This window comes from Micropterus dolomieu, linkage group LG08, assembly GCF_021292245.1.
Source record: "Micropterus dolomieu isolate WLL.071019.BEF.003 ecotype Adirondacks linkage group LG08, ASM2129224v1, whole genome shotgun sequence".
Lineage (NCBI taxonomy): Eukaryota > Metazoa > Chordata > Actinopteri > Centrarchiformes > Centrarchidae > Micropterus > Micropterus dolomieu.
The window spans coordinates 31,596,381-31,613,329 of NC_060157.1; the positions used below are offsets into that span (position 1 = coordinate 31,596,381).

Consider the following 16,949-nt stretch of genomic DNA (forward strand, 5'->3'; position numbering starts at 1 on the left):
ACATGTTCAATAAGAGATAAGTGCAATCAGAGACATGGTAATTAATACGATCTTTGAGGCACTTATTAAATAAAAAGTCGTCTCCCAGTTAACCCCCCTCCCACCCCACCCAAAAAAAGAAAAGTTTGTGGTTACGGATGAAAATGTGCCACTTGCATCAATAAAAAGGCATCGTCAATTTTGGATTCACTACCTACATTATAATACACAATAATAACTTATTTTTTCCTTTGTCATTGTACATTCTTGTTTTGTGTGAGGCATCGCCCCCCCTCCCTACAAGATAGAGAAAAAAAAAAATTAATAAAACAACAAAAGTGCACGTAAAATTTCAAGTCCTTCAGCAGAACTGTCATATTGATCCAGGGACATGAGACGGACATGAGAAGTGTGTTCATGACGGCAGGCACAGAATGAAACAGCTCTCTGTTCAAATTACAAAGCCAGTCGTGCTTCGACACGAGGATGGACAGTCGAAGGGGGGAAGGAATGAAGCCGACGGAGAAAAAGAAAAGAAAGGGGAAGACAACGTAACGACAGGGAATGTTCTTGAAGTCCAGTATCTTTGTTTTCCTTGTAGATGACAAGAAGAGTTCAGTACCCGACACAACAATCTGAATCGTCCAGGAAGGAAACTCTCCCATTTTCCTGTTTGCTTTGCCTTGTTGACAGGTCCAGAGGGGGAGTTCGTCCTCCCTGTTGTCCTTTACTCTTCCTCCTCCTCCTCGCCTTTCAGAGTTGGCTTGCGAGTGGTTTTTTGGCTGAGACGGCAGCTTGGACAAACAGTAGGTGGGCGAAGGAGGAAGCTGGTCTCTCCTTCATACAGACTCGTCTGTGGATAGCAGCAGGGGGTTGATGTATTCAAATCCCTCAAACTCGGACTGGTCTATTCTCTTGATGACGTCCCTGAGGAAGAGGGAGACAGAAAGAGGAATTAGAGCCGTCGTTTTATCACGAACCCAGAACACAATGGCAAACCTGGATCAAGTCCTGAACAAAGGCAGGGACAGATTTGTTTCACAGCTCTGACAGAGAGAGCCCCCCTACTGTTTTAAAATGTCACAGAGGCACATGTTAGACGTATGCCTATGAAACCCAAAGTTACTGTAACATATAGCTTTTAAAAATACACGTCATAAAAACTGTACCTGCTGCTACTGTTTTAAAAAGTCTACACCTGTGCGCGAGCTGTAAAACCACCTGATGGGTTCGTGTTTCTTGTTTGTTGCTCTCAGAATAAATCCTTAAAAGCCTGTAAAATGGCCTCTGAGTACATGATGTCAGACAGACAGAAAGAACATGGTGCAGACTAATAAGTGGAGGAACTCGAGCAGCTTCTTTGTTTCCTGAGTATGCTGTTTCTATTAACAAAGGCATAATCACAGGTAAATGGAGCAGAACCCATAACTAGTGGGCTCAGAGAGGTTGGGTAAAAATAATTGTAGCCCCTTAGCAACACTGCTGACTTCTCCTGTAGCAACATGCTGTTTACTCATCTGTGTGTGTGTGTGTGTGTGTGTGTGTGTGTGTGTGTGTGTGTGTGTGTGTGTGTGTGTGTGTGTGTGTGTGTGTGTGTGTGTGAGATGAGGAATTGCAGCCCAAAAAGGAGGCCTCTCGCTGGGAAAGGCCGAGAGGCTTTCTCCCTTCAGACACTAAGCAGAGGGCTTTGAAGTTAAAACAATAGGTGCGTTCACTGGACCTTCCCCTGGTGTAACAGGTGGGTGGGGGCCTCACTTTAGGGGCCACCGGCAGCGTCGAACAGGTTGCAGATCCCACCCACATAGAGTGCAAGGACAAGTGAATGAAATGCTACAGTGTCTTTCTTTCAGTTTGCCGACTGGAATACTGATGAAGCACATATCTGGTCTCATGTGAAGTACTCTCTCTGTAGGAGTAGGTCAACCACCAAAACAACAATTAGATTTAGAAAATGGTGTTTTTCTATTTTGGAGGTCCAGAGAGAACAGGGAGGGAGAAAGAAAGACCACAGAGAGGGACGCACAAAGGAGAGGGGAAAAGGTTTGGGAGTTGACCAAGACAAACAGTGTGTGCAACCAATGTAAATGTTGCCCTTTTTTTCCAGGCTTGGATGACTTGAAAGCATTACCAGATGCAGAATGAAGAGGAGAGAACGAAGGAGGAAGAGAAGTGAGAGAGTCAGAACAAGAGTGAGGCAGGAAGGCATGAGCACATCTAAAAAGCATCGGAACTGTTCTTTTGAAAACATATATGAACATTTTGTGCCAGTATTAAACTAAGAAATTACCAGTTGGTGGCAATTTAAGGAATCATTTTAACCATCTAAAACATCTGTGGCACAGGGTACGGAAAGCTTCATTCACCCCTCTCTACGGCGTTCATCCAGCTGCTGAGGGAACGTTCTGATTCACTCTGAATGTGATGGACATTTTTAATTGATGCAAAGATGCGAGTGGACACAAATAGGTGCAAATTAGCTCTGAAGGTGTGAAGTGAAGTAAAGACGCATTCGTGAGAGTTGAAAATAGAAAAAAAAATGACACCAACACGTTATTGTACACAAACTACATAAAATAAGGTAGCAGTACCTGAAAGGAAATTACAGGGAAGCTTTGAGATCAGTCAGAGAGACTGGTTTACAAGCTAGCTACAACTAACATCTGTGCAAGTGGTGCATTGGCTTTTTATGGCAAATAAACACAGAATGCACAAATACTTCAGCAGCCACGTTTGTACAGACAAACGGAGGTGAAATTTGCTTTGTGTTGCTCACACATCACACTCCTCGACTGTAATTAGGTTACGTGCAGCTACATCTGACCAGAACTCCAGAACAGTTGTGTCATCACGTTCAGAGAGTCAGCGATGACTCTGCTGAGGAGTTACTAATAGGTAAGAAGAAGTGTGGAGCCACTGGTGTTGCAGGGGTTAAATTCCCAGGTCCATAGAGAACCTTCTGCTAAATATGCTGGATGTAAGACAGTTCAGTGTCATGAATAAATGACCTACAGTGCTGGGAGAAGCAACAGGCTCACTAGACGGACTACAGCGGTATTCTGGTCCCAGCCACTGTATTCAAGTACCTGAAAACCAGCACCAAGGACCGAGGCTGCAGAAGAAGATCTGGGCACTGGCTGGGAGACAAGGAGCTGGCATAGAAAAACTAAAGCCTCTCTCACCCTCCCCTCACCATGCTGGCAAGGGCCCCCAGCAATCCTGCCTTTTAATGTCGCAATGTAAATCTCCAACATGGAGGGTTTACCCTTCTCTCTCCCTAAACGGCTCTCACTCCTCTTTCTTCTTGTGCCAAGCCCATCACGAGTGGGAGAGAGGGGAGACTGGAGAGCTTTTTGCATCACCCCCTCCTAGCAGGAGTGGGCGACATCAGCCCCTCTCCTTGGTAACAGAGGGAAGAGGAAAGGGTGGGGAGATAAAACGCAAGACGCAGGGAGGAGGTGTGCGTGTTCTTTTGATGTGCTGTGCTGTTTGATGCCAGGTTGATATCTCCACTACTGAGATGGCAGTGCCGCCCCCCCCACAATTCTCCCACTCATCTCCCTCCTCTCCTCGCTGTACCACCTCAAACTCTTTCACAATTGCCTCCCCAAAAGTCTTGTCACTGACTCCCGTCGTCAAACCCTGTCACAAACGAGCTTCACAACCGTCTCGCTGCAGCCCCTTAATGAGCTGCGAGGCTCACAGAGGCTGGTTTGAAGATCAGCGTCTAGTGAACAGCAGAGGTGTGCAGCACCTTCAAACTGAGGGAGAGTCATGGTAGCTACCCAAAGACATCTGTCATGGGTGCAGAGCATGATGGGCATTTAATAAGGCTCCAATTAACACTGGGAGCTCCTGTTGCTCCGTGCTCTGGCATTTCACAATGATGTATTATTGCAGCACATGTTCAAAAGTCGCAAATTGCAAAAGCAGTGAAAAGCCATGATGGTGCCAATGTCAGTCTCCACTTCCCCCAACTTCTAAGTTCGATGCTGACCTGGTGGTGATAATCACTGACAGCTTGAATGGCACCATTTATTCTGGAGAGACAATCCTAATTCAGCTTCATCTGACCGTATGAAGTCAGGAATTATAGGAGGTGTAGCCAGGGCTTGAAGTGGAAAAAATAGGTGCCAGTACTCCCCCCCCGCACTATCTTCAACACTAAATTACTGTTTTATATTTATTTATTTATATATATTTTTGTGGGTTGTTGTCATTCATTAAATTATTGTGCAAGAAAAATGCTCTACATGGTAAGTACAATGCAAATGCTAAGTACTAACTTGTCATAATCATTAACATTCATGTCGAAAAATTTGTTCAATATTTCAAAAGTTTGCTGATTGGGTCGTCACTTTTCACTGTGTTGTAAAGTGTGGGGACATAAGGACTCAGATTAGGGGTGTGACAACACTCTTGGGTCACGAGAACAACAATATGTTTTAACAGTATTTTGAATAAATATCCGATGCTGAAATTTAGCAGTGCAGGGGGTCTGGAGGTCCTCCCCCAGAAGACCCTAAGCATTAAACATTTAATTTCTGCACCAATTTATGGTGGAAATGTATTTATTTATATGAAGGGAAACAAAATTAAGGTGGCAGGTGACAATTCAAAATATAATGGAATGTAATGCAGAAATGAGCAGCTTGTTGTTTTAGCTTAAAATACTTTTTTGGAAAATGCACATTTGTTTCTTCTATATTTCAACTGCATTGCATTTTTTCATATTGCGCATAGTTTCATTTGTTATTTAACTTTTCTTGTTGCTGTTTTTTTAGAACATTTTTAACAAAAGCTTTAAAAAAATGATGGAGACATTCTGAGTCTGACCTGTCGCCAGCGTCCCCAGTGTAAATGACACCTATCTGTCAATATTTTTAAATGTCCCGCCCCATCCAGGCTGTAATTGGTTGGTTCACGAAATCTGACATTGATGAGCTACATTCAGCGCACGGCTGCGTGAAAGGTACCCGAGCTTCTCATCTCCCTCGTCGACAGAGTTTAGCTGGCAGGAGAAGTCCCGGTACACAAGAAAATGTCCTGGTACTCCAAACAGCAAAATGTCGGTACTGTGTACTGGTGCGTACTGGTCCACTTCAAGCACTGGGTGTAGCTTATTAACAGACATGTAACAGTAACTGCGGTGCTCTCCCATGGAGACAGCAACCACGTTAAACCTCACAGCAGCGCTACCTTGTGGGCCATGTGCTGCCTGGATAGTAAGACATCATTATAGTTCCAAGTAAGTGTCTGACACTTTTGTCATACGACCTTGTTCGTTTCAAGCATACTGAATTCTTCACGCTTTGTTGCTGCACTCAAAGGACTAGAGATTAGGGATGTGACTATCAAATGTTCATGCTACGATTATTGTGGGCAAAAATATAATTGTAAACGGTATCATCTTTCCTAAAATACAAAAAAAACCCGAGTTGACATCATGGTTGCCTTGGATTTTATTAAACTTAAACTGAATACTGTATGAAGCAACTTGAGTGTTTTTTCTCCAGTGGCCTGTCCATCATCTCTCACTGATGAAAAACATATCATCCACCCAAAACCATTTTAGTAATCAGGTTCTACCATCTTGTGTTAAACTCAAACACAAGCAGCCTTAGCTAGATTCTTTGTGCTGTCTCTTAGTGCTACCTGTTGCACATTGGTGACAAACCTATGCTCCACTTGGCCTCTTTAACGCCTCTGAGCCCCATCTTGTGGAGAGTAAGGAGTTCATATTAATGATCATGTGATGAGGAGTGAATGAGAAGTGCAAGTAGCACCCTAGCCCATCCATCCATAAACTGCTCTGCCTTATTGGTACATTACCATCCCATATTTTCCATGTATAGGACAACACAGAGGGTGATTTTAAAATGGGCAAGGTGCATGGTGTTTTTCATTTTCAGTTCAGCACGGCTGTTGAGAAATGGTTTTCTAACATCAGTCCAAACTTTGCAGGAAAAACATAAATGTTGGAGCTGGAAAAATCAATCCAGCGTGGATTTAAATGAAAATATTGTCCAACGTAAGCCTGGTAATATCTATTGGCAGGGTCTGACAAAGCCTTATGGAATCCATTTTGTGACGGCACAGAGGAAAACAGGCCGTGCTTGTGTTTTCGTGCTGTGGCTGCAGACAGTCTGCAGCAGCAGTGTCTGTTGTTGTGCCAGATCTCTGTAGCTTTTTCCCTCCAAAGTTAAATCTTAAACAAGGGCTCCTGTCACATCCAGAAGGCCACATATTTGCATTAATCAAAACAATGTCCCTGATGGATAAAGACGGCGGTGTGGGGAACTCGCAGTGGGGGATGTTTTTTTTTTATTGGATGCAGAACTCTTCTGGGAAGACTGCACAGCAGAGTACATGTAAAATCAGAGTTCTTTATCATGGTCTCTATGACCATGACAGTTTTTACTGATCACATGTGCCTTATAGCTGCATGCCTTTACAACTGGAAACATTCGCACCTGCTGAGTACGAGCAGAGTTTGGTCCATAAAGTGCCAGTGACCAGCGACTTGGCTGTAATATGACTAGGGTTGGTTATCGTGTAAATTTTTACAATACCAGTACCAAAAGCAGTACCCTTAAAGTGATACCGATACTTCATTCGATTCCTTGCATAAAATGCCACCTGTTGAAGCCATAGTAGTTGATTGGCAGCCTTTTTTTTTTTATTGTTATTATGGACAAGCAAGGTGAACTATTTTATTTTTTTCTTGTTTCAAATAACTGTATTAATAATAAAAGTATTGGGAAATTGTATCAGATCCTCCTCATCCTAATTATGTCATCCTCATGGGTAGTATTATACGGAGAAAGACTACAGCTTGCAAATGTTTGATCTGAATTAGAGAGGAGGAGTGAAATAGTTCAGTGACCAAATAAATTGTGGGAAACGAATTTAAGGTAATTTTTTTATACGTGTTGAAAGTAAACAACGGAAAATTATTTTCTTAACTTTCGATCAATAAACTGAAATGAAAGATCTCCGTGAGTGCTTTTTCCTTTAGTGGTTAGTTGCAAACCTCCTCCAAAAACGACAGTCACAAGTAAAAACAAGTAAGGAGTCTGTTAAAACAAGTCACTTAACTACATCAAAGACTCACAAACAGAGGAAAAGAGAATCCACACGTCTAGCCGATCAAAACAACTACACCTGAAGCAGCCGCAGCCTCTGTGAATAAAATCAGCTGATCAATCAGTGACAAGTGATGTTAATGGCAAATAAAAATGACTGAGAATTGTTAAATGATACCAGTAGATGAAACAAACAGAAAGCCAAGCTTGTGGTGATAAACGTGCAACAGTGACGAACATGCCTGAGACCGCAGCCAAAGGTGAGCGGTTGCTAACATCAGGCATGGACTTTTTTTATACAGTTTATGATGCAGGCCCATAAGTAAAAATAAAAGGCATGTTCTTCTCTTCCTTTCGGTGTGTTGCTTGCGTGTTTGGCTGCAAGCAAAACCATACAAATAGCCTAGTCATTTTTGCCGCAATCTGGTTACAAAAAGTATCGATTGAAGTACTGGTTTGACTGGAGACGTTTTGATTCGACTCTATACTGGGCTGTTTCGGTATTGAGTAGCGATACCATCCCTAGATATGACGCTCTGTTTCATTAACTGATGTGACACCATTCAAAAGCAAAAGACAAATTCTGTCTTTTGCTTTTGAATGGTGTCACATCAGTGACAAGGTAGGTTTGCAAGGTAGAATACAGAAGCACTGTAGAAGACACATTGAATAAAAGCAAGCAAAGATGTATAATGAATTATATGACTATATCTCCTTGTAATTATTTTCCTGCAGTGATATCACCCCTTATATCGTTTTCTCCACTGGGCCAATACTGTAGTATGATTGGTGGCTGTCAGCAGCCCAGAGAGTGTCATTTATTGGTTTTAACTCAGCTGGGGGCCCATGGGGGGACATTGTTGTCCATCACTTAGCATCAACAGTGACCTCAGCACTTTGCATGTTACTACGTTTACTACGGGCGGCTGTGGCTCAGGAGATAGAGCGGGTTGCCCGTTAATCGGCGGTTCAATCCCCGGCTCCTCCAGGCTGCATGTTGAAGTGTCCTTGGGCAAGATACTGAACCCCGAATTGTCCCTGGTGGCTGTTCCGCAAGTGTATGAATGAGTGTGAATGTTAGTTTCCGTTTGAGCACTTAGGCTCAGTGAATGAATGTGTGTGACTGGTGAATTCAGATGTAGTGTAAAAGCGCTTTGAGTGGTCGAAAAGACTACAAAGGCGCTATACAAATACGGAGCATTTACATTTGCGTGACTGATTTGAATCACTGCGTAATGTATGGAGTGCTGGTTTTACAGTCCATGTCTGGATAAATGAAACAGAGACAGTTAACACTAACCGTATCATGATGCTGAATGTTATAAAGGGACAGACATCTTAAATCACAGATGGTTTGTAGCTAACGTAATGTGGACCTGATGGAAAATGCCTTGTATTAATGTTCATAGGATTGCTCGGGCAGCTCACCATAGAAGTTAACAATGTATCTCCTAACGGTGCCGGTTTTAAGAATGAGTGCTCAGGAACTGTGCTGGCCAGCTAGCAGGTGTCCTCAGACATCTATAACTTCCCCCTGAGCCAGGCTGTGGTCCCTGCGAGCTTCAAAAAGACCACCATCATTCCACTGCCTAAGAAGTTAACAGTCACATGTCTCTGCCCCCTCCCCCATCCAAGACATCTTCTGGACACACTGTGTACCCACAGCCTCTGCCTTTATAAAGGACCCTTCCCACCCCTCATGCAGTGGGTTTGTCCCTCTACCATCAGGCAGGAGGTTCTGCAGCATCAGGACCCGCACTGCAAGGCTCTGCAGTAGCTTCTTCCCCTAAACTGTCAGAGCCCTGAATACCCTGGTGCCCCCCAACATCTCATCCCCATAATCGTCTCACCCCCATTGACATAGGACTCAAGAACATACGAATAACTGTGCACTGTCATTTTAAATAGACTACGGGCATTAAAATGCACAGCTGTACACTGACAAATTAATAGTTTGCGCTCTGGTTAAATTGCACTACCTGCTGTCTATCTGTCACTTTATTCACTGTTTACTGTGTATTGTTTTGTGTGTATCGGGTGAATGGTTTGAGGGCTGTGTTGCTCTGTCTATTGTAGTATGTTTTGAGGAGTTGTTTATTCTTGTGTTGTTTATTTAATTCAGATGTATACTTGTATGTGACAATAAAGCCTTGACTTGACTTTAAACTGACACTCAAGCGATGTCACGGGAAACACCCACGCAGAGGCTTGAGGCCAAAAAGAAAAAGGATCATATAAAAATAATAAACTAAACTCTAAAACCGGTTTTGGAGAACAGAAACTATGCACAATAGCTTAAGCATTATTACAATTTCATTTCCTTACATTAAAAGTGACACTAATTAAAATTTCAGTTTGATTTTGAAGGGCTGTGAAGGTGTAGGGTTAGATATCTGAATGTTTTTCACATTTTCTAGGTAGTTACTGATTTCCATTTATTTCACAGTCAACTTACAGAGACCTCAAATTATACACATTATAATTTATTGCTGTCTAAATTGATGTCTTTTGTAGTAGATTACCTTAAGCAAGTTTCTAGTCTCTGCAGACAGATCTTCATACAGTGTGTAACAGTGTGTAAGTGTGCAGTTTTCCCTTGACAGATGCACATGTGAAAGAGTGCTGTAAATTATTCAGGTACGGTTGACTTTAATGCTGGCGGTGATGCGAGCTGAAGATGCAGTACTTACTCATCATCTGGTGTTAGCTGCACTGGTTCATTAGTAAACTGCGTGTCGAAGTTTTCGAGGCCGTAGTCATCAGAGATTTGAGGTTTGAAGGGTGGTGTCACCTCTTTCTTCTCCAGCTGAGGGAAAACAACCACATAAAAATGTATTACATATAACAACTGTTTTCACTCAGTGACGGGGGGCGGAGACCGAGCAGGATAAAGTGCTCTAAATTCTGTAAAATCTACATTTACAGGGCATTCATTTGCTGCATGCATGCAGCTGAGATCAAAATAGAAGGAAACAGACACATCACTAATTACCTAAAGGACATGGAGCTGTATTTAAGCGCTGATTCTCCTTTTCCATGAAGTGTCACATTAATCAACCTTTTTTAGCTCACATTTTAAAGCTCTGAAGTGTACACTGACAGCAGTGTTTGCAGCTTCATCAAACTAATGGACATGAGAACTGTCGCTGCTTGCAACACCCTCACTTATCAGAATCTGCTTTATTGCCCAGGAGGCTCACACCTACAAGGAATGTGTTTTGGTGGTTTGGTGCATTACAATAAACATTAAATATATTAAGATTAAAAATATTAAATTGACATGGTATAAAACATTTTAGGATAATAGTAATTCAGAATCAGGTTTACATTGGCAATTTACAGTATGTACTGTAAAAAACTGGTGGCTTGAGATTTTGGTCCTGATGGACCGCAGCCTCTTGCCGAAGGGGAGAGTCTGAAACAGTCTGTGTCTGAAGTGGGAGGGGTCGGCTTCAATCTCTCCTGCTCGCCTCAGAGTCCTGGAGGCGTACAGGTCCTGGAGTGATGGTAGACTGCAGCCAATCACTTCTCTGCACAACGAATGATACGCTGTGATCTGCCTTTGTCCTTTGGCAGTGGCAGCAGGGACCAGATGGTGATGGAGGAGGTGAGGACGGACTCCATGATGGCAGTGTAGACGGCGCTCAAAAGACTTCATTACAACAGAGGGCTGGGTGACAGGTCTTATGCTGTCTTATTGGAAAGACGGTTGCCTCCGCTGTTTTCTGTGTAAACATGATGGGAGCAACAAGGAGTTGCTGCGGTTCAACTTTTTCAACTTTTAGCCGCGGCTCGCTGTGTGACCATGGCAACCACAGACACCACATAGGGGTAAACGATACAGGAGTGAATAATACTGTATCGGAGTTTCCTGAATGATTCCCCTCTTCGCCAGCAGAGAACAAACAGAACAATGAAGAGAAACCTTACTGCAGCTACATCACAGCTTCAAGTCTGATTATCAGGGACAACAAAAGTTAATTATACTAGTTAGCAAATCCTGCATAGTAATCATATCTTATTGCTCCTGTTTTACTCTCCAAACTGCTCTATTTAGCTGTGTGATGAGGTGATATCAGGTGGACAGCAGCAGTCTGTGGCGTACAGGCTGGTAGGATTGGTGGTCAGCACCTCGTTGCACATGCTGCCGCTGATTCAAACTGTAGAACGCGGACTCACTGTCCTTTACCTTGAGGTAATAATGTGCTCCTTGGCCTTGAAAGTAATGCTTAGTTACTTCTATAAGTAGGAAGCTAGCTAGCCGGGCAGTTTAACAGTAGTGCAGACACACAGTTTATTCCAGCAAATGCACAATTTTTATTTGTTTGTTTGCTAGTAACTACAGCGAGCAGCTGTTTTAGGAAATTACAGGGCCTCATGAAAAATGAAACTATATTTCTGTGAGGTGTTTTCAAAGATTTATGTCTTCAGTAGGAATCAATGAGCTTGGAGCTGAGAGCCATAGACAGGAAGTCAGACAGTACTGAGAGACGGACTGACATGTTGTCAGTTTAGTAGTTACAGAAGAGTGAGACAAACTTTTTTTTCAATTTATAGACAGAGCTACCTGAGGTTGATTCTGCCGTCAGCCATCAGGATGTTCAATCAATGATCTGTCTGTCTGTCTGTCTATCTAATGTTTAAATGTCAAACGTTTTAATTGATGTTTGACAAATGTCATCAATACCTTCTTTTGACAGAGTCAGTGTCTGATAAATCTAAGGAAAGAAGAGGCACCTTGACGATCTGGCAGGGCGCTCAACAAACAGTGTGACATACATAACATCAGTTTAAACACTGTGGCTCTTCCGTATAGTTCGACAGATCTGCTGCACCTCGTTGCTTCATTTGTCAGTGGCAAAAAGAAAGGACTGAAAAAGGGAGAGAAAAACAGCAGCGTGGAGAGAGCTGAGGCAGGAGAGTAATTGTGCCCGAGTGATTCAGCCGGCAGAGTTTTTGTCTGGTTTGTTTCCATGGTTTCACATCAGTCCCTCATCCTGTTCAAATGCACCGAGGAAATTTTCTGAGAACACAATGAAGTCAGATGGGCATGCAAGCCACAGGTACTCTGTGTTGTTTGCTCAATCTAAGAATATACTACTTTTTAAAACCCTGGTTTGAAGAAGGCTTAGCGGAAGCTTAAAATAGAGGTAAATCAATACGTTTTTTAAAGGCGGATCCAGGTGCTGTCTAATATCTTCCAGCTAAATCAGTTTATGTCAAAAAGTACATTTGTTTCCCTCAAAAAAGACAATACATTTTGGATTAAATTTGTAGTTATAATAATAGAATAGCAGCACAATAATGAAGATCTCGATACCTAGAGGTTCCATTATTATTATTATTTTAAGGCTGCGACCTTTTAACAGGTAAGTTATTATACATGACAGCTAAAGTCAGTCAATAATGTGTGTGTGTGTGTGTGTGTGTGTCCTGCCCATGAATGGGAGAGAAGCCTGATGATTGTGTGTAAACATGTTTGTTTACACCGCCTGTCAAACCTTTTCTGCTGGAAGTAAGTGAAGATCACCAGACATGAAAGATCAATATTTCTCTATGTCTATTATTGTTATCGTCTTAATAAAAACAAAACAATAATAATAAGGACAAGTATCAGACTTCACACAGCTCCCTCTCAACACACAAAAGGCTTCATACAGTTCCTTTTAACCAAATTGTTTTTGTTAAACCAGATCACAGCGGTGACAGATCAGAAAATTGCTTTTGTAATACTCATGTGAGTCGTTCTGGAAGGAATACTGAGGACTCTATTAAACATTCACAACTTGCTTTCCAGCTCCACTTTTTGTTTGTTGGTAGTTTCATGAGTGTCTATGTGTGTTTTAGTTCTTGAAAAAGTCCTGGTTCTCCTACTGATTTTTGCAGCAGCTTCTTTGCTTCATTAGTGTTATTGGTTCAAAGCGAAAACAGCTTCAAACAAACAAACAACACGAAACAGCCCACTTTCTCTCTGAGACAGAAACGCTTCCCTTCGCTCCCTCGCCATCAAATTGGCCCACCTTCCCCACAATCTCTCTCTCTCTCTCTCTCTCTGCTAATTTCTTTTTCAGCATTTTCAGCGCCTACCTACACTCCCCTGTCAGTTTCACCCCCTCACATCCTGTCTCCGTCTCTCTCCTCTCAGTTTGTCTCTGTCAATTCTTTCATCTCCTCACATCGCTCTCCTCTCCTCTCCTCTCTCCTCCTACTTACCCCAGTCTCTCTGATGTGTTGTTGGGCAGGCTGCAGCTCTGTGTGGTGGTAATGAAGCGGACCGAAGGCCAGCACCTTCGCAGACACACGCACACAAACACACACACGGGAAGCCACTGAGGCCAGAGGGGCACATGAAAGAGGTAACTGTGTGCCGGGGTTATACAGGTGGTCCGTCGGTTCTCAGATCACCACACGTCAGTTTGTGTGTGTATGTGCGTGTGTGTGCATGCCTGTGTACATTCCAGCCGCATCGATGTTTTCAGAACTTGATTGAAAGAGGTGACAATCGGCCTGATCTGAAGCTGCTAATAGGGATGCACCGAAATGAAAATTCTTGGCCAAAGCTGAATACCATTTTTTTTTTACCGTTGCATAAATTAAATGTAAATGTAAATGCTCCGTACTTGTATAGCGCCTTTCTAGTCTTTTCGACCACTCAAAGCGCTTTTACACTACATCTGCATTCACCAGTCACACACATTCATACACTGAGCCTAAGTGCTCAAACGGAAACTAACATTCACACTCATTCATACACTGGCGGAATAGCCGCCAGGGGCAAATCGGGGTTCAGTATCTTGCCCAAGGACACTTCGACACGCAACCAGGGGGAGCCAAGGATCGAACCGCCGACCTTCCGGTTAACAGCCAACCCGCTCTACCTCCTGAGCCACAGCCGCCCCTAAATAGTTTGGAGAGACTATGGTGGGGGGGTCCGAGGCCCGAGAGGGTCCGGCAAAGTAAATTACACTTGTCCATTTCCTTTTAATGGACAAGTGTAATATGTTTTATACTTTCTGTGAATATAATCCAATTAATCTTATTTCCATCCTGTATAGACGCCTTATTTTGAAAACCAGACCTACCCAATTTGATAAATAATGTTGTATGTGGTTCTCGTATGGCGTAACATGAAGACTTCATGGCCTCTCTTCAGGTAGGACTTTGTAAAGAGAGAAACTGACTGATAAAGTCGCTAACCTTGAATGAAGGCTTGATTACGTGTGCACTCCAAATTTAGGTGCGGCTAGCTTAATCGCCTTCTCAGAAACGAGTAACAGAAACACTGAGCGGATCCGACCGTTTGTTGCCTTTTCTAGTCAGCCACAGATGGAGTGGATGTGCTAGGAGACAATTCAGACCGTTAACGACTGTTAACAGATGTGAAGCAATGCGTGTCTCACACACACACACACACACACACACACACACACACACACACGACACTGCAGAGTCTGAGTGGCTCTCTTCGTCTGTCCGTCGTTCTCCACAGTCGTGTAAAAGCAAATCTCCATTTTTTAAGTTTTGGAAGTGAAATATCATTGAAAATATCTGCTTCCCACAACGAAACATGCAGATGTTTATGTAAACAACATGTTTGGAAAGAAAACATGGTACTGTGTGTATGTGTGTGTTTGTTGTTAAGCTTTAAGTTCCCATCAAATCAAAATGTTTTTATGATGTGCCTTGCACTGTAGCCACCAATGCACCAGGATCCGGCCCAACACGGACAAAAGCATTGTTTTGAAGGTATTCTTGATGGTATTTTACAATTTGTCATTTCCTGGAAAACGATTTCAAAATGTTGATGACTCATCCTGCACCCGGGGGCGTGTATTAATTTAGTATCCAATGAAAAGGTTTCTCAATTCTTATGACGCCACTGGAGATGAGTGTTTCTGGGGGCTTACTGAGTCCCACTGATTAATGTACAAAAACACAACTTTATTCTCTGATTTTGGTGAAAGTGGATCATTTGTTTATTCAGAACACCAGCCAGAAAACTCTAGTGTGTTAAACCCACATGATCTGACGAAAGAGAGCTACCTGATTGGTCTAACTCGACTGCTACCTCAGTGGAGCTCTTGCTGGACTTGGCATTGTTGTACAGAACAAAGACAGAGAATTTTATCCTCCATGTCTTTATCGCCTCTTGTCTATTATGTGGAGGTCCACTTTGGCTTCTGGCTTTCAACACTGAACCTTTTTTAAAGACACAATGAGATAAAAAATACATGTTGCCAGTTGTGATCCTGTGTTGATTCACAGTCCCATTTTTTCTTCTCCCTTATAGCCCAATATAGCAGAAATTTTGGGCCTTATTTTAAAGATATAAGTGCCTGGCATGAAGCGCATGACGCAGGTGCATTTAGGGCGTGTCCAAATCCACTTTAGTTTAACGGGGGAAAAAGTGGTCAGTGAGCCAGGCGCATGGTTCACAAGGGTTGTAATTCGTCTTAGTCTCCCATTCTCTTTAAAAGCCAGGGGCTCCCTCACCTGGCGCATTGCTATAATAATAATAATAATAATAATCTTTATTTGTAGAGCACTTTTCAAAAACAAGTTACAAATTGCTTCAACAAGTGCAAAGACAACAATACAATACCCAAAAGACAACTATACAAGCAAGAAAACATTGAAAAGACCAAAATACACGTTTAAGATAAATATAAAATAAGTAAAATAGAATAAAATAATAGGGATAAAATAAAGTCAAATAAGATCAGGAAAGGCTCTCCTATAAAAGTATGTTTTAAGAAGGGACTTAAAAGAGTTCACTGACTCAGCCGACCTGATTTCCTCGGGCAGGCTGTTCCAGAGCCTCGGGGCCCTGACAGCAAACGCTTTGTCCCCTTTAGTTTTCAGTCGAGACTCTGGAACAGACAACAGACCTCTGCCCGAGGATCTCAAGGTACGTGCTGGTGTGTATGGGACTAAAAGTTCAGAAATATAACAAGTCGAGAGGCCATGAAGAGCTTCAATAAAAGTGATCAATAAAATTTTAAAGTCAATTCTAAAACACATTGGGAGCCAGTGTAATGAAGCTAAAATAGGGGTGATGTGGTCACATTTCTTTGTTCTGGTTAAAAGCCTGGCAGCTGAGTTCTGGACAGTCTGGAGTTGATCAGCAGATTTTTGGGTTAAACAAGTGAAAAGGCTGTTGCAATAATCCAGGCGTGATGAGATGAAGGCGTGTAAAATGGTCTCGGTGTCCTTAAAAGTTAACATAGATCGAATTTTTGTTGAAGTTGATAAAAACATGATTGAACAAGCTTTGTGGTGTGCTGCTCGAAATTTAAGTTACTATCAAACCAGACACCAAGGTTCTTTGCCACAGGCTTAATGTGATTTACTAGGGAACCAGCAGAAGGCAGTATTTGATTTGCCATCTGCTGAGACCCGATGACCAGGATTTCTGTTTTGTCTGAGTTCAGCTGGAGGAAATTATTTGACATCCATTTTTTAACTTCACAAAGGCAGTTGTTAAGTGAACTCAGCATTCCAGGATCTGTGGATCTGACGGGCAAGTACATTTGTGTGTCATCAGCATAAATGTGAAAAGAAATACCATGTTTATGGATAATATGTCCAAGGGGAAGCAGATACAAGGAAAACAAAATGGGTCCTAAGACCGACCCCTGAGGCACACCATATTTAACTGGACAGAACGAGGAGACATAGTTGTTTACAGACACGCAAATCTTCCTATTTGACAGGTAGGATGAAAACCATTCTAGGGCCGTACCAGAGATCCCCACCCAGTGCCTCAGTCTGTCTAACATGATGTTGTGAACAATGGTGTCAAAAGCAGCGCTAAGGTCCAGGAGTACCAGGACTGAGCACATGCCTTCATCAGCAGACATTAAAAGGTCATTGGTGACTTTAAGCAGG

The 16,949-nt window shown here is 42.6% G+C and overlaps 1 protein-coding gene across 1 annotated transcript in view; it reads right to left on the minus strand.

Moving 5' to 3' along the window:
- Window positions 1-100: 100 nt before the first annotated feature.
- Window positions 101-16,949, minus strand: part of prkcz (protein kinase C, zeta) — a 149,215-nt gene continuing 132,366 nt past the window's right edge. Inside the window, exons 18-19 of the mRNA XM_046055327.1 lie at window positions 9,752-9,867; window positions 101-906 (exon numbers count right to left, since the gene is read on the minus strand). Coding sequence (XP_045911283.1) covers window positions 819-906; window positions 9,752-9,867 — 204 coding nt within the window. The 3' untranslated portion in view covers window positions 101-818. The remainder of the gene's footprint in view (window positions 907-9,751; window positions 9,868-16,949) is intronic.